The following is a 27,992-nucleotide window of genomic DNA, read 5'->3' as shown; positions in this document are numbered from 1 at the left end:
AAAAATTTGAAAAAAAGTAGAAGTCATTGTGAACTGTAGGAAGTCAGGAAACATTTTATAACATTAGTAGAACAAAAGACAGTCTTCAAAGAATAGCTATTGTCTCTTTTGAGTCATAATCTGAATGTTTACCACGTGTCAATATTCAGATTGGCTGAGAGGAGAAACAATAAGAATTCCAAGGAAGAATGTACACAACAACCCACAGAGACAGGGACACACATTGTCAGTGATCCCTTTCCCTCAATTTAATGTATGCTCCAGCCAGGGAGAGACTTTCAGTATAAACAGAAAAGAAATAACCATAAAAAAATTTCTCCACCGCTAACTTTTCTTGAAAATACTCTCTAAAATGTAGTATACTTCTTAGGCCTTAATAAGTAGGTCATTTCCCATGCATTTTGGGGGAGTGGCACTGGTTACTTTCTGTATAATTTAAACTTTTGATTGTATATATCATGTACCATAAGTACATGAGTGAAAATTATAGATGCAAAATAATACATATATAAATATTAAATATGAATAGAACACATATTAGAAAAGGAGTAGAATCCAAATCCAAAATTAATCTCTATTTTCAAGCTCAGCAGAATATATGGATTGTACAGTTATAAGACTGCTGGGAAATATAGTGAGTTTGCATTTAAAAATATTTCCTAGTGAATGCAAGGCAGAAACAAACTTAATTTTAACTTCCCACTTTTTAATAATTTTCTTCATTTATTTCCTCTGTTCAACATTCCCTCATATTTTAACATTAATAAGCACATTTTTCATCTTGCCAACCTCAAGCCTTTCAACTTACTGCAATGGAATATAAGGACAGTCCCTTTTCAGTTGTTAGTTGTTACAGTGTTTCCTTTCAAAGTGAAAGATCGCCAATTTGTAGAGTTAAGATAAATCAAGTGGAGATGATTAAGTCCAGTTTGAATTTAGCAGCTAAAAAATGATTTTTCAGTTTGTGTCTTCAACTAATCAGAGATTTTTTTACAGACTTACAAATGTATCATACTTCTTGAGTGTTAGATTTCTAGATAGTTGCCAAATACATTATAAAAAAAAGACAGCTAAAATAAAGAGGTCAAGTTTGTTTCCTCATATTTCATTTCTTTCTAAACCTTGTAGATTATTTATTTAGGCCTGAAGAATTTATGCAGAATTTTGTGTTTCCCTAAAGTAAGCACTGGGCTTCTCTTGCGGCTCAGATGGTAGTAAAGATTCTGCCTGTAAAGCAGAGACTTGGGTTCCATCCCTGGGTTGGGAAGATCCCCTGGAGAAGGGAATTGCAACCCACTCTAGTATTCTTGCCTGAAGAATTCCATAGACAGAGGAGCCTGGTGGGCTACAGTCCACGGGGTCACAAAGAGTTGGACTTGACTGAACAGCTAAGACACGCACAAAGTAAGCATTAGATATTTTATCTTCTTTACACAATCAACAGTACAACCCGAAGATGATCAAAGACCATTTGCCATCTGCATTTACTCTATAGCGGTGGTCCCCAACATTTTTGGCACCAATGATTGATTTCATGGAAGACAATTTTTCCTCAGACTGGGGGCTTGGGGTAGAGAGGTGGTTTGGGGATGATTTAAATGCATTACATTTATTCTATACTTTATTTCTATTATTATTACATCAGCTCCACCATAATCAGGCATTAGATCGCAGAGGTTTGGGACCACTGCTCTATAGGCAGCTCCCACAGAAAACTCTTTAGACGTCTGTCTCCAACATTTCCACCGAGTCTGCTCTTAACTCCCTATCTTCCCTTAGAAACTTCTGCTTTCAGTCCCATTTCTGCCTCCTCTGCTGCGTCTCAGTGAGCAGCCTCCTAGACAGCAGTTTGCCACATGGTCCAAAATTTCTGATCTTTACTACTTTCTGAGATTGAACTTCATTTCAACCCAGATCTTTACAGCTTTCAGCTTTCCTTTCAAGGGATTTATTAATGTGTTATAAATACAGAAAATAGTAGCTACTTGTGGGTTTTTTTTTTTTTTGGTGTGTTAAGAAGTGAAAAATATTTCCTCATTTGTAACTTATTTGTGCTTTGGCCTGATTTATTAGGCAGATAAAGAGAAGAAGAAAATTGGAAATCACATTAATCATTGCACACCTCTAATGTAGATTAAAAAAAAAAAAGTTGAAGGAAGAAATGGGTAACTGAGGAATTAACTCTAACTGAAAATTTCTCTCTATATAAATTCTTCCACTCCAAGTACTAAGGCTATGAGGTGAAGAAGACATTGCATGAAAGGTTACTGTGTGTATCTGCGGTAAAATTTCTAACTCTCAATCAAATTTCCTGCTGTATCTAGTTCCTAAGGAAAACAGTACCTGAGCAATAACTGCTAATAAACACAATTTGAAGGGAGTGCTTAGTCTGTAAAGCCTTAGATTTATATCCAAATCCATTCATGCCACTTCACTGGAGGTAGCGTACACAACAGCAGTTGCTCTGCAAACAAAGCTTTCTTCCCTAATCCTAAAGCTATTTTTGTTTTACAATGGCTTTCCCTGGTGGGCTGCTGTTAAGAGTTGCAAAGATCTTAGAGCCTCAGTGATTTGGTGCGCCCTGAAGCCTTTTCACTGAAATACAAACAGAGATGTGGAACTCAGATTGTGAAAAGTAGAGCAGTAATCTGACTTCACTCCTTGGCAGGCAAAACACAATTTGGACAATGGACATCTTGCTGAGAAAGGTCAATCCCTGCAATAAAAAGCTAAAGGTGTTCAAGGAATAAGCTTTAGAATCACTTTCTGATATAAATGGGCTTGTTTCCTTCCTTTTCTTCAAGCCATGGTTATAATATTAAATAGGTTTTAGAATATGTTGCCTAAGTATAGCATAAACAAATGACCTCTCATTAACAGAGCATGTATTAAGCAGACATTACGGTCTGTTTAATATGGCAGTATATCAGAGACTAGGATGAATATAAATACAATATGGTCCCTATGACTGAAAAGATTATGGTAATCTGTTGTTTCTTTGTGCTCTCTGTTTTCTTTTTTTAACTTTTATTTTATACTGGGGTACAGCTGATCAACAATGTTGTGACAGTTTCAGGTGAACCACAAAGGGACTCAGCCATACATATACATGTATTCATTTTCCCCCAAACTCCCCTCCCAACCAGGCTGCCACATAACACTGAGCAGCATGCCCTGTGCTACACAGTAGGTCCTTGGTTATCCATTTTAAATATTGCACTGGACTTTATGCTTTGGTATTTTATTCCTTTATAATGTGCTATATGGGCCTTTTCACCCATCAAGTATTCGGTGGATAATATACTCTTTACCGTTTTAAAAATTTATAAAATCTGTGTTTCTGTATATAATTTCCAGGTAAAATGAGGTATTTATTATGCTTTAATTTTTAAAAACCATTTCATCTCTTTACATCCCAGTTTTTATTTATAAACAGAGTTATAAACTCTGGTATTAAGCAGAGTTAATACTGGTTTTATTAAAATATTATTGTTTCTCTTTCAGAAATTAGGATAATTTAAGATAATTTTTCAGTTACATAGATTGCATTATTTAGACTGGAGCTGTTTTTATGTTATGTATTCTTCATCCTAACTCTTTTTATTCACCTCTCAACTGGAATATGTCTTTGAAATTTTTTTCAAGTGCACTTAGTTGCTCAGTCATGTCCGATTCTTGCGACCCCATAGACTGTAGCCTGCTAGGCTCCTCTGTCCACGGGATTCCCCAGGCAAGAATACCAGACTGGGTTGCCATTTCCTGCTCAAGGGGATCTTCCCAACCTAGAGATCAAACCCACGTCTTCTGCATTGCAGTCAGACTTTACCGACTGAGCTACAAGGGAAGACCTCATTTTTTCAAGTAGAGAGCATAAACAGTATCCATTACTACCTTCACAAACGAAAAATCCACTAAATTGGGAACTAAAATCAACACAATCAAACATTTACTACCTCAAAACTTTTTAGATCTCAATTTTTAAAGTGGCTTCTTATAGTTAATGTCCTAGAGAAGGTGGCTAATTGGATTTTCTTGGTGTTTTGGTACCTGTTTTACTTTTGTTGTTGTTTTTTTCTTTTTTTGAGTCAAAATGATCAGGAAAGTATTCACTAAGATATATTCTTATATCTTAGTGATTCTTTTCCATAATTTTACCTGGTATACCCTGAATACCAGGGTGTAGATTACCTGAATATAGATTTATAAATTTCAGTCTTCTTTTCAAAGAGAGGGGGGAAAATAAATCATGAAGTAAAAGGCCTTCATACTCATGACTGCTCCAGAGCTTCAGAAAAAATTTCCTCCTATGATACCAACACTTGGCTCATATTTCTCCACATTATCCTTGAAGACATCAGGAAAATCAGTCAGGAATCCTCCTACATACCATCAAAATTACGGCGGCTTATTGACTCCATCTTTGTAACATCTCAGACTACTTCCTTTACTGTCCCAGCTTACTGCCCATCTTCAATATAGTTTTCTACCAGAGGCGTTGCAATAGCTTTAGAATTAATTATTTTGCATCTGCCCCATGTCTGTCTCTCTCACGCACACACTTTGTTTTTGTTTGAATGCTTTTTGCTTATTGACTTAAGATTTAACTCCTTCCCTAGCAAGAAAGGACATTCCAATTTCATATACAAACTCCACTTTGTGGCGATGCTATAGGCTCCCTTTCCTTCACCATATTCGCATACTCTGGTCTCAGTTCCTTTGCTCATGTTCTGTTTTCCCTGGCCCTTTCTCCCATCTTACCCTTCAAATAGTCCCTGTTTAGAAAACCCGTTATGCGTATTGATTCATTCCTGGCTGTGCGGGGTCTTCACCGCTCCCTGGGCCTTTCTCCAGTGGTGGTGAGCAGGGCTGGGGCTGCTCTAGCTGCAGTACACGGGCCTCTCACTGTAGCGGCTTCTCTTGCTGTGGAGCTCAGGCTTTACTAGTTGTGGCACACGGGCTCAGTAGTTGCAGCTCCTGGGTTCCAGAGCACTGGCTAAATAGCTGTGGCACACAGGCTTAATTGCCCCCGGCATGTGGCATTTTCTCAGGATCAGGGATCGAACCCTGCACTGGCAGGTGGATTCTTTACCACTGGGCCACCATGGAAGCCCCTGCCTTACTTTCTAAGAACCATCCTTCTTCGTAATATTTTCCCCAATTGTACCATCCAGAAACACTTCCTCCCTGCTCTAAACTCCCCTGGCCTCTCCTTATCTATGTTCTAGATTTTTCCACCATATTTTTATTACCCCCACTGTCGGACTTTATTACACTACACAAAGGGTGGTGACTCTGTCCCTCTATGCTCTGATCTCTCATAGCATCTTGCATGTAAGAATGCTTGATGTTGAATGACTGTTAAAATACTGAATGATCCTTTAGATAATAAAACATGTCAGTTCTGAATACCTGTTGTTTAGTTGCTAAGTCATGTCCTACTCTTTCACAGATCCCATGGACTGTAGCCTGCCAGGCTCCTTTGTCCATGGGATTTCCCAGGCAAGAATACTGGAGTGGGTTGCCATTTCCTTCTCCAGGGGGTTACGTAGAGGATGTCCAATTTAGGATAGAAGATCTCACTCTAAAAGATCAGAACTGCTGCCTGAACATTACCTGAACTGTTCTGTTAAAAAGTGAAGAAACTCCTTTATTTCATCCATGTGACTGAAGCTAAGAAGGTGTCCTCCAAGCGCTTGGCAGAATCGCTCAGCTTCTTCCCAGTTTCTCTTTCTTACAATTCTTTCTCTATGAAATAGCTTAACGAAATATAATGTTAATTTGTTTTCTTATATTATCATAAAGTATTTATAACTTTAAAGTCAATCACAGTGGAATGTGTGGGTCTCTGAAATGGATTCTTAGAAGTGTGGTAGACTGAGGCAAAGGCACATACACTGTGACACAGACAGGTCCTGCTCAAAGTGTCAACCAGAGGCCAGCACAGGCACCAGTCACTGTCACTGGAGGGATAACCTTCCTTAGCCAGGCTGGGGAACTGCTCTGACATGACACCATGTCCTCTTGCATTCCAAGAATCTTGAGAGAGAAAATGAAGTAAGGTTATAAAGAATACACATGAATGCTCTTAGAGTAGGTTTCTGCAAAGAAATGCGCTAATGGCAAATTTTGAACATAATATGCTGAGACCTGTATAGGTACAGGACTACTTTTGATGAAGAAGAATCAAAGGGCAGACTGCACTGGTGCGTGAACATTTACAGAAGATGGCAAAACAAAACTTGCCACTTTGGACTGTTCCTTTGGTTTGTGATGACTGATTTTATGCCAAATGAACCCCAGTCATTTCAAAAGTAGAAGAGGAGCAGATGACACAATGGTAGGTTGAATTACTGGTGCTGATTTTTCAGTCCCTGTGATACAGTTATACACTCTTGCCATCATGGCTTCCTGGTGGGCGAAGGATATGTCCCTGTGCCTTGATCTGGGGCTCAGCCATGTGACTTGCTGTGATTGATGGGATAGCAGTGAAGGAGAAGTGAGCAGAAGCCTAAAATATGCTGACCTGGGTTAGGCTTGCATTTCCGCCTCCAGTAATTCAGCATGAGAAGAACAAGCCCCTGCTAGCTGCTCCTCCTTTGGCCTGACACTAGTTTGAAGAGCAGCAGACCCCAACTGATAGCCTGGAGGCCAGCACAGCTGACCCATACCTGAAAGCAGAGCTGACTGTTAAAGCCCAAATTCAATCATTCAAACTATCTGACCCAGAGATCTGTGAACATGAGAATACGTGTTGTCATAGCCACTGAATTTTGAGACAGTACGAAATTATGAAATAATTTCTTTGTGGGGACAGTTGGCTGATACGAATTCTAAACAAATTCTTTGACTTGTAAGAAGTGACAGAACTCTTCACTTGACAACAATAATTAGAGGGATATGAGAATCATAAGCAAAGTATCACCATGGCATGTAGCTCATCCAACTTTCCAAAACAAAAGAACCCGAGGAAAGAGCCATTCTGACTCCGGCCCTGCTCCTTTGGGTAGTACATGAGTGTACATGGAAATGGGTTTTCTGACACAGAGTTCACTGATACTCTGACAAGGACTCTGTGCTCCTACACACTTTGGCAGGAGATGTATGTGTCTGTGGAGAAGCAGAGTTTGTGCAAGGACATGGACTAGGATAGGAGAGACACGACTTCACTGAGGGACTGAATGAGAATATTACTTTACCTTATAACAAGAAAGACCTGAGGGGAAACTGTGCCAGCCTTCAGGACAGGGGTCTTCAGGCTTGGGGGCTGGTTTTTCGGGCTCAGAGCGTCCACTTATTTTCTTGCAAATTGAAAGTGCCCTGAAACTTCTGCAGTCTTTTACCTCCCACTTTCCAAGAGACTTTCCAGTAGCCATAACCACACACCCTCCTGGAGAAGCTGGGGTTGAATGGAAAAGTTTCACTGAAAGTTACATTAGAACATTTAAGTACAAACACTTTCTAGTCCCTACACTCCTCATTTGATTCAAGATGGCAGAAGAGAATAGGAAAGAAAATGGAGGAAATAAATGTACTTTCACAATAATAATGATGACAGTAATACAGAGATATGCTTACTACTTGCCGGGTACTATTCTAAGAGGATTAAATGAATTGATCCTCACATAGAGAGGATTCTATTGTCAAACTGAGGTACAGTGAGGATTAGTGATGTGTCCAAGGTCACATGTGAGTAAATGGTTGACCAGGAACTGAAATCCAGGCCGTGTGTGTGCAGAGCTGAACCCTAAACCACCACGATGCTCTGTATAATCTAAATTGTTTGAATTCGCCTAACAACTTCCAACAGTTTTTGAGAAACTTAGTAACCCTCAAAACAAAACACTCCCAGATTCAAATCCAAAGGAAGAGCTGGTTCAATAAAGGTAAAAGGAGGTGTGTGGTAACACTGATCTGTTTACTATTTATGTCAGCCAGAATTGTATTTACTCACTACAACATTAAAAGATAGTTTGTATTGTCAGATCCATCTCCAGATGAAAAATGAGTGACTTGCCCACAATCATAGTTAGTGAGTGGTGAAGTCAGAACTGGGACCTGAATTTGCTAACAAGATACCACTCTCCCTTTCCCGTGACTTTACACGGCTCACAATGGGCAAAGGACAAGAAGAGCATACATTGCAAAGGAATGAGGACGACCTCCATTCCATCACACAGAGAAGCCATACAGCCTCATGTCTCATGACACAGGGACAGCACGAGGAACAAGGAATTGGAAAAAACTGGGAAAAACAACACACCTGGGTGGGTGTGCTATCTTCCGCTAGTCTATCCTCTGCCATGGCTTGCCCAGTACAGACCAAACTGGCTGAATCTGGGAGTGAGAATATAGAGAGGACTTAAAGACAGTCTTTCTGGCTACAGACTGAGATAACAGCCATTATAGCTTACTTCCTGAATACTCTTTCAACCACTGAGGCTTATCCAGGAAGAATTTGACATTGACTCTGAAATATAACAGTGTCAATAAAAGAAAGCATGTGTTTTGTAGATTAGAACATTCTAATTTAAGATGAAATTTAACCAGGATCAGCACCTGTATCCTCCATGTTCCGCAAAGTAAAAAGACAACTTTGATATTATCAATACCACTCATATTTATATTGATGATCATATATTATAAATTTTGTGGGAATTCTCTATCTCAAATATTGTGTTTAACTATACATTCACATGCTCCAAGTTTTATGTTATAAAAATGGCCTTCATGATTCACTGTACAAAACATAAGAAAATATAAATAATTCAAAGGAAGAAAAGTCGAACGCTTCATAACTGCTCTCTCAAACAAAGTCAAAATCCTTTAAAAAGCATTGGTTTAGAAATCAGATCAGGATTTTAGCAGTTCAATAATCAGGTCACCTTTGTCAAGCAAATCACCTTTCTAAGCCCCCGTTTCCTCAATTCCTAAATCCAAAGGGAATTCTGAGGCTCAAATGTCCTGATTCTATGGCTCAATATGGTTAATGCTGTAGGCTAAAGAAGGATAAACTAACTTTCAGAATAAATAATTCATGGCCTCCTTAATTACCACCCCTTGAGAAGAAAAGAAATAAACACAATTCAACTTTGGAGAAAGAAGTTAAGAAGCAGAGAGGTGAAAATGTAAAGTGCTCATGATGAGACTTTCAGGTTCTGTTTGAGGAGTTATATGGAAAAGATGCTAAACTCACACTGATGGTTCTAGTTCTGTGCCATTAGATGGTGGTTTCTGAGAACCAAATCTTCCAGCTTTTACTGGGTAATCCCTGAGGATTTCATAGGGGAGACATGGTCACTGCTTCTATTTATGGTTCTATAGAAAGACTAGTCCAGATGGTCACCATCCCCTTCACGTTTCAAAGGTAAGTGAAGAATAGATCTGGGAGGAAAGCTGTCTCTCACATCACCGTATCCTACCGCTTTAAAGGCTAAGGCACCTACCTGGCTCGAAAAAATTCCAATTGGAAAAGGTTACAGCACGCTTTACTCCACCGACACTTGCCCAGCTATACTCTCCATTTGCATTTGTATCTCTCAGGCCAGTCCAGAAGTATTTTTCTGGAGACATGGTATGCTTTTTAATCATATCATTCAGGTATTCTTGCTCAAATCTATAAAATGAAAGTCAGATCAGTAGGTGTTTTTACAGTGACAGAACTACTATATAAATTGAAGATGAACTTTGTTTTTAAGGAAGATTATTTGGCAAAGGAGCCCAGAGTTAAAAGTTCACGAGTACGTGTTTACTGATGGTCACACCTGCTAGTTATAGTCAGATTGCAGTTGGTCCCAAAGGGGACCTCATCCTTGTAAATCTTGTAACAGGTCTCTCCACGTCTCTTCCAGCCCTAAATCAGAGGAAAAATATCATCACACTGTCTTCCGGAATTGGTGACAAGCAAGGTTCTGCTACACAGGTTAACATCTTACAACTAATGGAAATTAAGGACACGGCCAGGGAATTCATATACATGATGAGGGTCAGATATAATTTCATGGATGACCTCCATAAGCTTGTGATCCCGTGTCGGACAGAAGGTATGTCTTAATTTTTTTACCCCAATGTCTTTCTCGGGCTTCCCAGGTGGCGCTAGTGGTAAAAAAAAGCCTGCCTGCCAATGCCAGAGATGTGGGTTCTATCCCTGGATTGGGAAGATCCCCTGCTGGAAGGCATGGCAACACACTCCAGTATTCTTGCCTAGAGAATCCTATGGACAGATAAGCCTGGTGGGCTACAGACCGTGAGGTTGTAAAGAGTCGAACACAACTGAAGTGACTTAGCACAGCACAATGCCTAGCTCATTTTAAGAATATAACAGTTGTTAGCTCAATTATTTTTGCACAAGAATAATATGAGTAGAAGTAAAAAAAATCAGCATTGAGAAGAGTAATCACATATATTCTTATAGAAATTCATGAATAGGTAATTCTTTTCCCTATAACTTTTTTTTTTTTCTCTTCTGTAGGAATGCTGATATACTGTGATTCACTGCCTTCTGGCTTGGTTTAATGTAAATGAACAGAAGCTAATAATTTCTTCTATTTTCCAAGTTTAAACTGTTTAAGTTCAGTTACCATCTCTAACCAAAAAGGTGTAATATTGCTTAGAAAAATTTACACAGGCATTTTACATACCTCATCTGGAGGACACATCTTATCAGATCTTGTGTCATTCAATTTTTCTCCCTTTTTCTTACACACATATTTAAGTTTTTCTTCACATGACTGGACCTTCCACTGACCGAGCTTTTAAAAAACAGAAAATCATTTCTTTCACAAGAGAAATTATTTTCCATATACTTAGAATTGGACTTATTTTAAATCAAGATAATTTTTTCTTACAACTATCAGGGAGGATGAGGGGGAGGAGGGAAAGGAGAAAAGGAAGGCAGAGAGAATGAATATAACTTAGCAATTAAACTTGAGAACATACTCCTAGAAAATGCTACCCAACAAGACTGGAAGCCTGTTACTTCAGCATCACCTCAAGGTCACAATGGGGATGCAGTTCATTTTCTTATAAGTGTAACAATAAAAACTATTAAAGGACACTTATATAGAAGTTGCAGAGAGAACCCAGCCCACAAAGACTTGCCAGTGTTCTAATCTCCTTCCAGAGGACATGGCCAAGGTTTGTCTGTGAGTTAATACCTTTGGGGCAGGTCACTTAACCTCCCTGTCTCAGTCTCCTCACGTGTAAGATGATGGTGATCAGAATAACTGCTCTCTAAGAATTTTAGAATCAAAATTTTCTTCCAACTCCACTTCAGTCCAGATGTCAAATTTCTCTATCAAATATGCTACTTAACATTTATTTTGCTTGAGTCACTTTGCTTTCCTTGAATGAAATTTTAGAAAGTCACTTGTGATACAGGCCAGTTTTGAACACCGGAAGCCATCTAGGTAAGCCACAATTTCACTGTGGCTTGTGGGACCTCATTTCAACCTTTGATACTCTTTTAAAGATATCCTGTGTATCCTTTTAAATATAGCATTAAATGTGACGTCCTTCTAAATTCAGCTTTATACCTTTCCAAAAACATCTTTTAAGATGATGCTGTGGAAGTGCTGCACTCAATATGCCAGCAAATCTGGAAAACTCAGCAGTGGCCACAGAACTGGAAAAGGTCAGTTTTCATTCCAATCCCAAAGAAAGGCAATGCCAAAGAATGCTCAAACTACCGCACAATTGTACTTATCTCACACGCTAGTAAAGTAATGCTCAAAATTCTCCAAGCCAGGCTTCAACAGTACATGAACTGTGAATCTCCAGATGTTCAAGCTGGATTTAGAAAAGGCAGAGGAACCAGAGATCAAATTGCCAATGTCCATTTGATCACTGAAAAAGCAAGAGAGTTCCAGAAAAACATCGACTTTTGCTTTATTGACTTCACCAAAACCTTTGACTGTGTGGATCATAACAAACTGGAAAATTCTTCAAGAGATGGGAGTACCAGATCACCTGACCTGTCTCCTGAGAAATCTGTGTGCAGGTCAGGAAGCAACAGTTAGAACTGGACATGGAACAATAGACTGGTTCCAAATAGGGAAAGGAGTACATCAAGGCTGTATATTGTCACCCTGCTTATTTAACTTATATGCAGAGTACATCATGCGAAATGATGGGCTGGATGAAGCACAAGCTGGAATCAAGATTGCCTGGAGAAATATCAATAACCTCAGATATGCAGATGACACCACCCTTATGGCAGAAAGTGAAGAGGAACTAAAAAGCCTCTTGATGAAAGTGAAAGAGGAGAGTGAAAAAGTTGGTTTAAAACTCAACATTCAGAAAACGAAGATCATGGCATCTGGTCCCATCACTTCATGGGAGATAGATGGGGAAACAGTGGAAACAGTGGCCGACTTTATTTTTGGGGGCTCCAAAATCACTGCAGATGGTGATTGCAGCCATGAAATTAAAAGACGCTTACTCCTTGGAAGGAAAGTTATGAGCAACCGAGATAGCATATTCAAAAGCAGAGACGTTACCAACAAAGGTCCGTCTAGTCAAGGCTATGGTTTTTCCAGTAGTCATGTATGGATGTGAGAGTTGGACTATAAGGAAAGCTGAGCACTGAAGAATTGGTGCTTTTGAACTGTGGTGTTGGAGAAGACTCTTGAGAGTCCCTTGTATTGCAAGGAGATCCAACCAGTCCATCCTAAGGAGATCAGTCCTCAATGTTTGTTGGAAGCACTGATGCTAAAGTTGAAACTCCAATACTTTGGTTACCCAATGCAAAGAACCAACTCATTGGAAAAGACCCTGATGCTGGGAAAGATTGAAGGTGGGAGGAGAAGGGGATGACAGAGAATGAGATAGTTGGATGGCATCACTGATGAGACAGACATGAGTTTGAGTAGGCTCTAGAAGTTGCTGATGGACAGGGAAGCCTGGCATGCTGCAGTCCATGGGGTTGCAAAGAGTCAGACATGACTGAGCAACTGAACTGAACTGAAAAACATCTTTTCTAGTGAAACACTTCTAAACAGCCCTACAATTTCTTGCCTTCACTTAAGTTTCTCTAGAATTTTGGGTAATATAATCAGCTTCCTAAATAGGAGTTCACAGGAAAGTGCTACAGATAAAAATATAGAGACTCTTGCATCTCTTTGGCTCAAGATTGCTTATCCTGTACATGAGACAGAGTGCTCAGGGCTGGTGCACTGGGATGACCCTGAGGGATGGGATAGGGAGGGATTGGAGGAGGGAGGGTCAGGATAGGGAACACATGTTCACAGATGGCTGACTCATGCGAATGTATGGCAAAAACCACCACAACATTGTAAAGTAATTAGCCTCCAATTAAAATTTTAAAAAAAAGATTGCTTATCCTGGACTCTTAACTGAAGCATGCTCAATAAACAGTCATGAATTCTACAGCAGTAAGATGTTTATTGAGCCTAATTTTTAATAAAACCATTTTTTTCACTTCTCAAAGTGGGACTAATATAACACTTGACCTGAACACGAGGCAATGGGATTTTCCAGGTTACATTATCTGCTAAATATTACTGAAAGAAAGAAGCTTCTCAGAAACCATTTGGCGCAAGAATCTCAGGTCCAAAAGAGATTCTCTTGATCTCTTTCACACCAGGGCAGATACTCTCAGACAGGAATCGGATTGCTTCTTTAGTAATTGCTTTATTTACCTTTTCTCAGCAGTTACTAGAAAGATAATCTACAGTGCAATTACCTTTTATTTTCTTTCCTAGCTTAAATGCAAATATTCCAACAAAAGTCACCTTATTATAAGATTATCAGGTATAACAGTAAGGATATAAATAAATCCAAGGAGGTTTCCTACCTTTCCTGAATAGGAAACGCAGTTGGGAGTCTCATTATAGGGAACACGTGGCTCATTCTCATCCCAGTAAGTTAGAGTAACTTCAGTACCATCTGACCACTGAAATAGGGCTGGTGTGTTTATATTCCTAAGGCCTGTCCACGTTTCCCCTTCGGCATCTAAAAGAAGAATGTTTTGTTTGCTTACTCAGTCACATACTTCCACATGGAAACTACTGCTGATTTTTACATTTTGATAAGGGGTGTTAGCAGCCTTGATGGTATTTCTTTTTCTTTTAATTCAGAAAAGTGGTATTCCTAATTAGCTTGTAAAAATGTTGATATGTTAGGCTGGCCTGATGACAAGGGCTTTTCAGGTCACTTATGCAGGCAGTGTATAGAGGCGGAACAGCTAGATGTACTACGATCTGTAGTCTGGGTGTTCCTGAAACCTGGTTTAGATAAACCTTGCTTTACAAGAAATAATGAAATTCTACTAAGACAGTCATACATATTCCAGTTAGAATAAGAATATTGTTCATCACTGAATGACTGTACTGCTTTTGCCAGGTAAAACAACTGGCACCACGCTGGCACAGAATATAGGTATCTGAAAGTGAAAAGTGAAAGTGAAGTCACTCAGTTGTGCTATTACTATGGGTGAATCGTAGGAGGAGATCTTAATACTGGCTCTCTGGTGTTTTGTTCATTTTTTAGCTTCCAAATAATTATAAGCGTGAGGTAATCATCACTTAGGTGTCAGGAGGGATTTAAATAGCATTTAGCTTTTGAGAAGAGGGAAATTATTCAGTCAGTGGTTGTACTGTTAGGTTGGTAGCCGATTGCTATATGCAACTATTTAAAATCGTGAATCAATTAAAATGAAATGAAAGCAAAAATTCAATTCTGTAGTCACTCTGGCTACATTTCTAGGGTTCAAAAGCCACAAGTGGTTGGTGGTTATTGAATGACAGTACAGATTTTCTGCCAGTTCCATCACGGCAGAAAATTCTTCTGGATAATACTGATGTACAGGATCAAACTGTAAGGTTTACATTCTCTCTAAGAGTTTGAAAACAGGGATACTTTAAAATGTTTTAAACCTCTTTTTAAGAGGATATCTTAAAAACTTACCCCCATTATGAAGTTTTGTGACAACTACCTCCATATCTGCTAAAGAATGAATGCTGATGAGGTCACTGCTGAAGGTTTGGCATGTCGTATGCGCCTTATCCCAGGTGTCACTTTCATTGACCAGCAGATAGCAAAAGCCATCATTTGGCACCCAGTCTGCAGCATCACAGTGGGTATCTGAGTATGTCCACACATCTGGAGGAAAAGAAGCTATTTATATTCCAGTAAAGATATATCTATTTTGAATCAATAACATTGCAAATTCTTTCCTGAATCATAAGGCTTCTGGAAAACTGAAGAATGGGATTTTAGATGGTACAGTGACATGAATTTGTGCAGTGCACAGCATCATAAGAGTGACTGCAGGGATTCAGACAATAATGTGACTTTAGAGTGATACAAATTTGCTACATGGCTGGCTATAGACTATTTATAGAGGGATTTCCCTGAGTCCTAGCAGACAGAAGAAAAGTGTGGGGTAAGTCAGTAGTTGACACATCTCTTCCTGGGTGTGGGATTTGTGACGTTCCTCCCCAGTCTCTGCCTTTGAGAGATTATAAAGTTAAGCTTCCTTTTAAGGTATGGTCAGCTTAGCGAGGGAATATACATTTGTGCTCATAGCTGACCAAACAAGGAGAGATTTAAGGAACATAATAAAACATTTATTCACTTCACATCCAAGAAATGGCATCAGTGGAGGGAAAGAGCAAAGTGCATCTCTGGACCTCTTCTTTCCTGCCCTCTACTAGTCCTACAGGCCTCATGGAATGAGGGATACTTTGTCTTGACTATAATAAAATTTAGCCAAGTGATAGTCAAAAAGATTAGAGAAAAAGAGCGAGGTATAAACCATAAAGAATACGTCAACCTCTCTTTACAGAACTAGAAAGTAGTTCAGCTATTCAGGCTTCATGGATTTGGACCATTTGGAATATCTGCTATAAGAAAACACATCTTCAAAATGTGGACAGTGTGTTTTTTACTAAAGGATAAAATCAGGTTCCACTTCTCACACTCGTAAAATAACTCGATTAACTTTAAGGTTCTGAAATAGCACTTATTATTATTATATTTTACAATTATAATAAAGGAACAGAGGGGAAAACATTCACAATTGAACTTAAAATAATTATTTTGATATTATAGTCCTTGCCTCTATGAATACATATTTTTACAAGATTACAATGATAAGTAAACATATGATTTTGTTCTGCTCTTTGTATTTTTCTGCTGGCACAGTTATTTTAATAAATGCATTTGTTCAATCATGTGGAAACATCATGATTTACTTAATAATTGCTACTAAAGGATATTTATTTGATCTATAATCAGTCACCCTGGTTTATTTTCATTGGTGCTGTCCTTTCTGCTATGCCTTTTGTTGTATGGACTAAATTTGGTTTGAATCAACTTGGAAGATGACTGTTCATTTTCCCCTATTATTTTTTAATCTTAAAAGAACAGCTTTATGCTCCTATTTGGATAAGAAATTTTATGCTTTATTCTCTTCCCTCAACATTCTTTAAAGCACAAGACAATTTAAAACCTCTTCTCCCAGTTTTAAGTACTCAATGAGGATTTAATCAAATACCGGGTATATGGTGGGCCCCCAGAAAGACAATAAGGGTATTTCTCTCCTCCATTCTTTTGAACACTTCTCAAACTTTTCTGGACCTTGGAAGTTTCAGCTGTCCTGTGTCTCTCTTACTCCCAAACTCCCTGGGAAAAAACACCTCTGTGCACATATTTTGTCCATCTACACCTCTCCTTTCTACCTCATTTGTTAGAATCAGCCTGGTAAAGCAGAGAGGTGGGTGGGCATTATAGGGCAATTCCTATGTCCATCATTTTTCACTCCCAATAGGGGCAGGTCATATATAAGACCTCTCCTTAGAGTGTGGCTCTCAAACTTAAGAGTGTATCAGAATCACCCAAAAGGCTTTTTTCCTTTTCTCAAAGCAACTTTTTTTTTTTTTTTAATCCAGAGTCTTAAAAAAAAATTCATGTATGTATTTGGCTGTGGCAGGTCTTAGTTGCAGCACATGGGACCTTCCTTGGGTAACACAGGATCTTTTGTTGGAGCGCACAGATTCTCTAGTTGTGGTGTGTGGGTTTAGCTGCTCCATGGCACGTGTGAGCTCAGTTTCCCAACCAGGGATCAAAACTGGGTCTCCTGCATTGGGAAGCAGATTCTTCACCACCCAACCACCAGGGAAGCCCCTGGAAGCACAGGTTGGGGATCCCCATCCTCAGAGTATCTCATTTAGTAAATATGGGTATGTCCTAAGAATCTGCATTTCTCACAGGTACAGGTACAGCTGATGCTCTTGGTCTGGGGAACCACTGCTCCAGAGAAAGAACAGCCACCTGTGAAGAGAACTACATTTCCTATCTAGAATACCTCTGCCTTCTTCCGGGCATATAGCAAGCTAAAGCTTTATTCCCGTATAGTTTATAATATCTAACCACAGGGTCAATATCAAATACCTTCCTGCATTGGCAGTATCAGGTGAAGGAAAGGAGGAAACAGGTATCTGAAGTGGATTTGCTTGATTTCACAAAACTAATTTTGAGACCTTTGTCGGAGGCAGTGAGAAAGGTACCTGTCAACTCCACTGTGCTATTTAACAGTTTCTCACAGACGTAGGGCAGTCGAGTCTCGCAGGAAAAACTCTGCCACAGACCTGAATCGGCATCCATTCTTGCACAGCTTGATCTGCCAATGGTAGGTGTCATCAGCACATCTGAAATGGCAAGATTTTCAGAGTTAAAAGAAGGTTAGGGCAAGGGTGGTGGTTAGAAAAAATAATTTGTATTCTTAACTTTATTTATTGGAACTCATGAAATAGTTAAAACTTTTAACTACATTGAGACGTATAAGCTGCAATAGACAATCACATGTTTATATCTTCTTAAATATAGGACACAGGAGTAGAAATATTCTGATATGTTGTAGCTAGTTTAAAAAACCAAACCCAAAACCAAACCTCTGCCCCTAACCAATCTGCCTGTCATATCCTGCGGTCAGTAGTTCTTAATTTGCTACCCTACCCAATAAAAATGCTAATTTATGATTCTACTATGCCTTTAAGGCTTTAAGATTAAATTATCTTTAAAGATTCTACTTACTGAGACAATAGAGAATTTATTTACTAAAAATTCTATTAACTGAAATGCCAATGTATTGGTATTTTATTGCACTTGTCTCGTTTTTATTATATGTATGTAGAATACTTTGGTAGTGAAGTTAGTGTTAACTTTTACATTCTACATTTATCAGAAGCATATGATTTTATTTTTTAAAAAGATATCTAAACCTTTTGGGGGGAGGGTAAAGACCTTTTGACTAACTAGGGTTTTGTTTTATTTACTATAAAATTTTCTTAAGGATATTTATTTGTATATGAAAATATAACCATTATGTTGTCAGTACTTGGGTGCTGCAGTGGAAGACTTCAGGAGTTTGAGAATGAGGAATTATTTCCACTGGATGGCATCACCAACTCAATGGACATGAGTTTAAGCATGTTCCAGGAGTAAGTGATGGACAGGGAAGCCTGGTGTGCTACAGTCCATGGGGTCTCTAAGAGTCAGACACAACTAAGCAACTGAACTGACTTATTTCCATATTAGAGTTAAGCTGCAGATGAAATGCAATATGGGTCAGTCACGGACATGTCAAGTCCTCTCAGGGTCACAGAAAGCTTCCTGGGCCATGGAGTGGGGCTCTTTCTGCTCCTACCTAAAAATTCAGGGTCACTCTAAGGATTAGGGACAAATGCTCAGTTGCCCATGGTGGGGGTCAACGTGGCTATAATGGAATCACAATAAAGAAGGGTTCAGGGAAAAAAAATTCTTCTGAGAGTTTGAAATTTGTATAAGCTCTGAGGGGGTGGGGAGGTGTTGTTTTGTTTTGTTTCGTTTTTGTTTTTGAAGTTTATGCTTTGTAAATGGAAGAGCAGGCAGTTACCTGGGTCCCAGTTGAGAAAGTTTAACGGCTTGTGGTCTGACCATTCCCAGCCTCTAGCAGAGTACAGCTGATTTAGACCAATCCAGAAAATTCTAGCAATGCCTTCTTTTCCTGTAAGAATTACACAGGTTTAAAAAGTGAAAAAATTATGTTATTAATAATCCAGACAAGTTTATACTACTAGCAAAAACATCTGCAGGTCTTGATTATAAGGCAGGATCCCTGTAGGAGACTGGGTATCCAACAAAGGCAGGTGATGCTGACAGGCAACAAAACTTCTATCTATTGAGAAACCCAAAGGCTGCTAAGTTAATCCATTCAGCTTCTCCATTAGCTTGTCCAGTTCTTCCATGGTTGTATGGGTCCATGTGTATTGAAAAAAGACAGGATGAAGATTCTGGGAAGAGGATGGTAGGAACAGAGGACCAATTATCACTCCAGTGAGAAATAAATATGAGGTTAAGAGTGAAATATAAGGATACACTGTGCTTTCCAGGAGCTTCACTGTGAAAGATAGATGATTAGAGGTCCCTGAGAAGGACATTTGACTCCCAAACAAAATCTAGTGAATATGAGCAAACCAAATCCCCCACTGGTAGGCCCCTTGTATTAGTAAAACAAAATCAAAATAAACTAATTAGGTGCAGGGCAGGCACAGAGAAGAAAGAATGCTCTTTCAGACTATGTGGGATTTATCTTCAAGAGGGATGATCCTACTTTATTTCTGTCAGCAAATTTCCTAGTCCCATCCAGCCACTAGCTACCAAACCCAGAGGTCATTTGGGAATAACATTCCCCACTATCTTTGTGTCTGTGCAACTCTTATTTCCCTGACTAGATCAAGCACTTTGATCACAAATTTCAGATTCACTTTTGTGTGTGTGTTGTGTGTTCAGTCGCTCAGTCGTGTCTGACTCTGCGACCCCATGGACCATAGCCTGCCAGGCTTCTCTGTCTGTGGAATTTTCCAGGCAAGAATACTGGAGCAGGTTGCCATTCCCTTCTCCAGGGGATCTTCCCAATCCAGGGATGAAACCCACATCTCTTGGGTCTCCTGCATTGGCAGGCAGGTTCTTTACCACTGGCACCACCTGGGAAGCCCTTTTGTGGGCCTCACTATTTCCAGTCCACTGTTTACACCTGCTAGTTTTTAGGGAAGGGACACAATATTATCAGAAATTTCAAGAAATTCTTCAGATTTGGTTACTCTGAGTTTCAGATGTCAAAGTACGCTTTCTTAGGTCTTAGGAAATCAGCAATCATAATTAGGCATATTGAGCACTCACAGTGAAAGAGAAGCTTGGAAAATTGGAAAGGACTGCACATCTGACATTACTGATAAGCAAAAAATTGTGGAGAGTATGTGGCCAGGGACACAACTGAATTCATTAACTCATTATCTCTCTTTTACTTGTTATTAAAGAAAATTGATGCATAAAGAAATCCTGCAACATTTATTCCTTCAAATGCATCATCAGACTGCTTGGATTGGTGTTGACAGTCACACTTTGACAACTTTTTCCCTCACAGAAGCCATTAGCTTCCAAATGTCAGTATTCTGGGAGACAAATTTATTGGCACTTTTAATTCTCAACAGTATTTTTTGTAAGTTTTCAGTGGGGTCTGGAATAGAATTCCATTGCCTAACAGTAGCCAAAATTTTGTTTCTTTGACAGATTTCCATTCAAGAGATCTGACTATTCAAGTTCTGAATAACACAAGAAAGGGTTAAAAGAATGAGAAAGAGATCTGAATAAAGTTTAAGCCAAAAACCATGACAGAAGACCAGCAGACTTTTTTTGTGGTTACGCTGTTTTATAACATAAGTTTCATGTGTGCAACATTATATTTCAACTTCTATATTTGGTGGTGTGGTCACCACCAAACTTTAGTTTCCATCTGTTCCTATATAGTTGACTTCTTTTAGCCACTTCACCACTTTTAGCCATTTCACCCACTTCTCTTCCTGCTTCTCATCTTATAACCATTATTCTGTTCTCTATGTTTTTGTTTTGCTTGTTTATGTATTTGTTTATTTAAATATATCACATGAGTAAAACCATACAGTACTTGTCTTTATATGTCTGACTAATTTCACACAACACAACACTCTCAAGGTCTCTCCATGATGTTTCTCATAGAAATAGAACAAAATTTTATACAAACAAGATTCATATGGAACAACAAAACACCTCAAATAAGCAAAGCAATCCTGAGAAAAAAAACAAAGCTGGAGGTAACCACTCCCTGATTTCAAATTATATCACAAAGCTAGAGTAATTAAAACAGTATAGTACTGGCAGGAAAAACAGACATACAGATCAAAAGAACATAATTGAGAGCTCAGAAATATAGCCATGCATATATGGGCAACTGATTTATAACAACGAACATACAATGGAGAAAGGACAGTCCTTTCAATAAATGGTATTGGGAAAACTGGATACTGCCATGTGCAAAAGAATGAAACCAGACCACTGTCTTGTACCATATTAAAATACACAGCTCAAAATGGATTCAAAATTTGAATCTATGACCTGAAACCATAAAGCTCCTAGGAGAAAACATAGGCAGTATGTTCTCTGACATCAGTCTTAGAATGTTTCTGGATATTTTTCCTTAGACAAAAGAAGCAAAAGCACAAGTAAACAAACTCGCCTATATAAATCCAGAATGCTTCTGCACAGCAAAGGAAACTATCAGCCCAACAAAGGAAACTACCAATGTGAGAAGATATTTGCATATCATTTATACTATAAGGGGTTAATATTCAAAATATACAAAGAACTCATACATTTCAAAAACAAAAAACCAAACAACCCAATTTAAAAGTGGGCATAGGATCTGAATTGACATTGTTCCAAAGAAGACATATAGATGGCCAACAAACATATGAAAGATTTTGACATCACTAGTTATTAGGGAAGTGCAAATCAAAACTACAATGAGACATCACCTCATGCATGTTATCAAATGGGCAAGAAACAAAAAATGTTGGAGAAGATGTAGAGAAAAGGAATGCCTCATACATGGTGGGTGGGCATGTAAAAGTCCAGTAGGTTTTTAAGGATGAAAACAAAGAAAGGTATGTAAGAGGAGTAAGTACTACAGTAATGAAGTAAGGGTTCTGGAGTTATATATATGCTGAAATTCAAATTCCAATTCTGATACTTCATAGTATCAGAAAAACACGGGTTTGAACCATGCTGGTCCACTTACATGCCGACTCTTTTCACTGAATGCACACTGCAGAACTCTACAATCTACAGTTGGTTGAATCCATGGATGTAGAACTGCATTCGTTTATTCAAATATGAAGTTTTTTACTGAGGTGATCTACTTCAACTCAACAATCTTCTCCACTCCCCAAATTCTCTCCTGGTCAATGTTCAAAGTGTTTAATGTTCACCTTTTTTCAGATCCTTTCATTTAGGCTTCGGTTAGCAGTTTAATTTTGCTACCTCACCTCGTTTTCTGAATATTTACCTCTCTTGGTCTTTATCATGAGATGCACTTTCAATGGACTGAATATTATATTCAGTATTTTTTTACTTGAGGGCTTCGGTGTTAAATCTCAGGAAAAGACAGAGAAATATAGAAGAAAACAACATACCTAGACATGAAAACAGAAGACAACACCTTTACCATCTCAGCAATTTGCTCTACCACAGCAACCAAAACCTACTTTGTTTTCTTTTTATTTTTTTATTGAAGGATAATTGCTTTACATAATTTTGTTATTTTCTGTCAAACCTCAACATGAATCAGCCATAAGTATACATATATCCCCTCTCTTTAAACCTACCTTTAAGATAAGTTAACTCAGCAGCATTGTTGATGCTCAGTAAGTCAGCTCCTTGATTCTGACATGAAACGTAAGCTTCCTTCCAAGAAAGAGTTGCCTGAATATTAAATTGGTAGCAACTTCCAATCTCTTCATTCTTTTCCCAATTATCTTCACAGCCACTTTCTGTTGATAAAAAGATATGTCAGTGATCATAAAATAAGGGCATCATGTTGTCTATTACTTAGAGTACTCACAAATACTGCCATTCAATTTGCATACTCTTAAGATATGCTAAGATTGAGGCTGTCATTGCTCTACTAGATAATATTTTGATTCTTTGGTTAGATGAAAAAACCAAACTAACAGGACAGGAAATGACTTAGACTAGTTAAAGCTTCCATGCTGCTTCTAGCTTCTACTCTCCTTTTATATAGCCCTATTGATTATAATGTCACATTTTAGCCCACACCTACCCTCTGCCTAAAAACAGGAGTCTTCAACTGTGTTCAACCCCTCAGCTCACTTGAAGATGGTATCAGACTAAAGAGGGGTTTGCCCATGTTCTGCAGTGAAACCACTGAACGTGTTTGCATATGTGTGTGTTTCCTGTTGCTACTGCTAAGTCGCTTCAGTCATGTCCGTGTGTGTGTTTAGACAATGCTTAAGTGCCTAAGATTTAATGCATCAGTTCAGTTCAGTCACTCAGTCGCGTCTGACTCTTTGCAACTCCATGAATCGCAGCACACCAGGCCTCCCTGTCTATCACCAACTCCCGGAGTTCACTCAGACTCACATCCATTGAGTCAGTGATGCTATCCAGCCATCTCATCCTCTGCCGTCCCCTTCTTCTCCTGCCCACAATCCCTCCCAGCATCAGAGTCTTTTCCAATGAGTCAACTCTTCTCATGAGGTGGCCAAAGTACTGGAGTTTCAGCTTTAGCATCATTCCTTCCAAAGAAATCCCAGGGTTGATCTCCTTCAGAATGGATTGGGTGGATCTCCTTGCAGTCCAAGGGACTCTCAAGAGTCTTCTCCAACACCACAGTTCAAAAGCATCAATTCTTTGGCGCTCAGCCTTCTTCACAGTCCAACTCTCACATCCATACCTGACTACTGGAAAAACCATAGCCTTGACTAGATGGACGTTAGTTGGCAAAGTAATATCTCTGCTTTTGAATATGCTATCTCGGTTGCTCATAACTTTTCTTCCAAGGAGTAAGTGTCTTTTAATTTCATGGCTGCAATCACCATCTGCAGTGATTTTGGAGCCCCCAAAAATAAAGTCGGCCACTGTTTCCACTGTTTCCCCATCTATTTTCCCATGGAGTGATGGGACCAGATGCCATGATCTTCAGTTTCTGAATGTTGAGCTTTAAGCCAACTTTTTCACTCTCCTCTTTCACTTTCAAGAGGCTTTTTAGTTCCTCTTCATTCTCTGCCATAAGGGTGGTGTCATCTGCATATCTGAGGTTATTGCTATTTCTCCCGGTAGTGATACCTTATTTGTGAAACTCAGTCTAGTTTCTCCTTGTATTTTAAAAGATGATGTAATATATGACTAATATTACAGAACTAACATTATATATGCACTATATGTCTATACGTACATATGTGTGCATGCGTGTGTGTGTGCTCAGTCATGTCTGACTCTTTGTGACCCCCATGGACTGTAGCCCACCAGGCTCCTCTACTCATGTAATTTTCCAGGCAAGAATACTGGAGTAGTTGCCATTTCCTCCTCCAGGGGATCTTCCCAACCAGGCGATCAAACCCATGTCTCTTGTGTCTCCTGCATTGGCAGGCAGATTCTTTACCACTAGCGCCACCTGGGAAGACTATATATATATGTATATATAAATATACATGTACAATGTGAACATCATTTTTCTTCAACAAATATCTAAAGAACATGCATAACTTCAGACAAAGAACCTTCAAGCTCTTTCCAGGACAGATATGCAGGTCTTGATACAACTAGTTCAAAAATATACTCAGGGCCTCCATGTGCTCCCAACAAGAAGGAAAACCCAACAGAGCTTACATTAAGTGTATCCCTGGCTTCACATGGGTTCTTCCAAAGGGTCTCCCATAACCAGTTATACTTATGGACCCTCAAGTGGGAAGGTCCCTTAGAGATCATTGTGTGTAATGTCTTCATTTCACAGACAGGAACAAGGATCTAGGGACATTAGCAGCAGAGCTATAACCAGAGTACAGTTGTCTAACTCTGGTGTTGTTGATCTTCTGAATGGCATACACTGCTCCTTCAGCCACTTCTGAATGTCCTAAACCACAGTAGAGGTGACATTTGGTAAAAAGAAAGTAGGTGGATTTGCAAGTGCATTACCGAAAGGTTCTTTTTTATCACTAAGGCAAAACACTTGTAATTCTGGAAGATTTCAGCAGGATGGCAATGTATCATTTGCTATAAAATACAACCTCTATGGTTTAGCAGTCCTCAGATTTGAGAAACTCACAATCTCACTTCTGTAGAAAGGGAGGCACATGAATGCACTGACAACCCGCTCTTTCATCCAAAGTAGGCTAAAGGCACCAAGACACACGTCAGTCAAGGCAGCAAGGTGGAATGGGATGGGGAATGAACAAGGTGGAACAAGGTGGAACACACTGGGAAATGAAGGTCAGAATCCTGGGAGATCTACCAGGCTCCACACAAATATGGTCTGACACTGACAGGCTATTTCATCAATCTAGGTCTGCCACTTCTTACCTGAGAAATGAGGGTTTGCTCTGAATAAGGTCTAAGCCTCTCCACAATCCCTAAAGTTTCTGATCTAGACTCTGTGCTAGGCTAAGTCGCTTCAGTCATGTCCAACTCTTTGCTAACCCTAAGAACTGTAGACCGCCAGGCTCCTCTGTCCATGATTCTCCAGACAAGAATACTGGAATGGGTGCCCTCCTCCAAGGGATCTTCCCGACCCAGGGATCAAACCTGTGTCTCCTATGGCCCCTGCATTACAGGCAGATTCTTTACCACAGAGCCGCTGGGGAAGCCCACGATCCAGACTATGGTAAGACTGAAATACAATTGGTGCCTGGTTGACCGAACCCAGCTTGTCATCAATTATAGGTGGAGTAAATATTGGCTTTTTATCTTTCAGTAAGTTCTCAGTGCTGAAAAGCCTTTGCCTCTACCCAGAAGTTCTCAGTGCTGAAAAGCCTTTGCCTCTACCCAGAAAAGTAATTCTTAAAGTGTGGTCCCCAGACTATCATCAGCATCATCTGGGAACTCACTAGACTGCAAAGTTTTGGATACCATTCAAAATCTACCAAATTACAATTTCTGGAGGTTGGTCCCAGAAATCTATATTGTAACAAACTCTCAAAATAATTCTGTTACAACCTGAAGTTTGAGAATGATTGGCTTGACATAATCTTTTCAATTTGCTTAGGACTCTACATTTTGAAGCTCAGCTTCTGTTAAGGAGAGATCAGCATTACTAATTTCATCAGACTGGCTACTGAACAAGGCAGGATAATGTAGTTGTTTGAGGCAAGGACACCAGAGCTGAATTTGAATCCTAGCTCTGAAATTTATTATCTATGTAACCTTAGGCAATTGATTTAACTCTCCTGTGCCTCACTTTGCTCACCTGTAATATGGGGACATGGGCTTCCCAGATGTCTTGGTGGTAAAGAATCCACCTGCCAATGCAGGAGAGCCAAGTTCCACCCTTGGGTCGGGAATATCAACTGGAGAAGGAAAAGCAACCAACTCCAGTACTCTTTCCTGGAAAATTCCATGAACAGAGGAACTTGGAGGGCTATAGTCTATGGGGTCACAAAACAGTCTGACAGGACTTAGCAACAACAACAAAATGAGAATAAATAATAGTACCTACCTTATAAAACTGTGTATAGAGTAAATGAGTTAATAAAAGTTAAGTACTTAGAATAGCACCTGATACTTGGCAGGGCCAAGAGATAACTATTGCTACTATAAGTAATAACCATTACTATTACTGGAGCTTTTTCCTTTCTATTTACTGTTGATGCTTTTAACTTATTGCCCATTAAAAAATATTTCTTAATTTTGAGACTGCTCTATTAAGGCCAGTAGCAATTTCCTGACTGCTCCTGGCAATAGCCAGGAAGTGGCCTGGTCTTCTTCCTGAAGTATCCGTGGTACAGCAGACTTCCTCATCATCTGCCTTCAGTGACAGCATCCTGTCTTGGTTCTCTTCCTGGCTCACTTCTAAAAGTAAGTTCTTAGCTATACACAACTTCCCTGTCTTTCCTCAAATTTACACTCCTTCTCTAGGATATCTGTTGCTGTCATTTTTGAGTAATCATGAACTCTTCCCTCTCCCCTTTTCCACATAGGAACAGTATCCTTTTCTTTCCACCTACAAAGTTTACCAGCCCATACATACCTGGTTGTAAGCAGATGCCCCACTTCTGATCATATTCATAATTTAAGGTGGTTGCACACCATGGCCCACTGCGATCTCCATCAAAAATGCACTCATGATGCCAGGTCCCATTAACTAAGAAGGGAAATTCACAAGGTCTCCCAAAAGAGTTCCCATCTCTAGTATAGATTTCTGTGGGTTGGAGAGAAAGTGGAGGAAAGAAGAGTTAAAAACTAGATAATCAGCTTTAGTTAACTACCTTCTAAAACCGTTTTGAAAGATGTTTTCATACTTATGAGAACCCAGTATCTAGGTGGGCTGCACCATGTGGCAATTCAGAGCATGGATGTTGGCTCCCTCACTGACCAACTGTGTGGCTGTGGGCAAGCTCTCCAACCTCTATCAGTCTCAGTTTCTGCATTTGAAAATTAGGAGTAATGATACCGGCTCATAGGGTTGTTCATGACATTCGGTGAGATGATCAGGTACAGCTTCATTTATTGTGATGTGATGAGGAGCTAAAAGATCCTGGCTTTATAACATAAGGATAAACTGACTACTCTGGATGGCAGAGAGTCACCAAAAGGGGTGTCTGCTTGAGAGGAAACCTAAATTCTATTTCCTTTAGTAAGAGTGAGGCCAGCAAAATGCCTTGGAATCACTGAGGCTGGGTGCGGGCTTTGAAACCAAATGTGGAGTTGGAGAGGTGCACAAACAGCTCCATTGTTGCAGACTGGTGGTGGAATCAAAGCTGAGGGTTTTGAGGAAGTAGGAGAAAAGGCTGCTGAGTTTCTCAGCAGTCTCTTGGAGAGGGATAGGACGTGGTAATTCAGGTTATGAAAGAAGAACCAGAGTCAGCAGGGCAGTCATGGAACCAGTTGGTGGCCAGCAAGGTAGCAGAACTAGCCTTTCCTGTTAACAATTTTTCCCTGGTACATGG

General features: G+C 39.4%; 1 protein-coding gene across 3 annotated transcripts in view; it reads right to left on the bottom strand.

Annotated features, from left to right (window-relative positions):
- LY75 (lymphocyte antigen 75) overlaps positions 1-27,992 on the bottom strand; it is a 119,909-nt gene that overhangs the window by 81,371 nt on the left and 10,546 nt on the right. For all 3 annotated transcript variants that reach the window (XM_069577406.1, XM_069577404.1, XM_069577405.1), the window contains exons 3-13: positions 27,074-27,244; positions 22,698-22,862; positions 18,893-19,003; positions 17,526-17,666; positions 14,923-15,117; positions 13,811-13,968; positions 10,638-10,748; positions 9,762-9,850; positions 9,444-9,613; positions 7,197-7,396; positions 5,614-5,756 (exon numbers count right to left, since the gene is read on the bottom strand). In XM_069577406.1, coding sequence (XP_069433507.1) covers positions 5,614-5,756; positions 7,197-7,396; positions 9,444-9,613; positions 9,762-9,850; positions 10,638-10,748; positions 13,811-13,968; positions 14,923-15,117; positions 17,526-17,666; positions 18,893-19,003; positions 22,698-22,862; positions 27,074-27,244 — 1,654 coding nt within the window. The remainder of the gene's footprint in view (positions 1-5,613; positions 5,757-7,196; positions 7,397-9,443; positions 9,614-9,761; positions 9,851-10,637; positions 10,749-13,810; positions 13,969-14,922; positions 15,118-17,525; positions 17,667-18,892; positions 19,004-22,697; positions 22,863-27,073; positions 27,245-27,992) is intronic.

Source organism: Ovis canadensis, chromosome 2, assembly GCF_042477335.2.
Source record: "Ovis canadensis isolate MfBH-ARS-UI-01 breed Bighorn chromosome 2, ARS-UI_OviCan_v2, whole genome shotgun sequence".
Taxonomy (NCBI): domain Eukaryota; kingdom Metazoa; phylum Chordata; class Mammalia; order Artiodactyla; family Bovidae; genus Ovis; species Ovis canadensis.
This window is presented reverse-complemented; position numbering and strand designations above follow the sequence as displayed.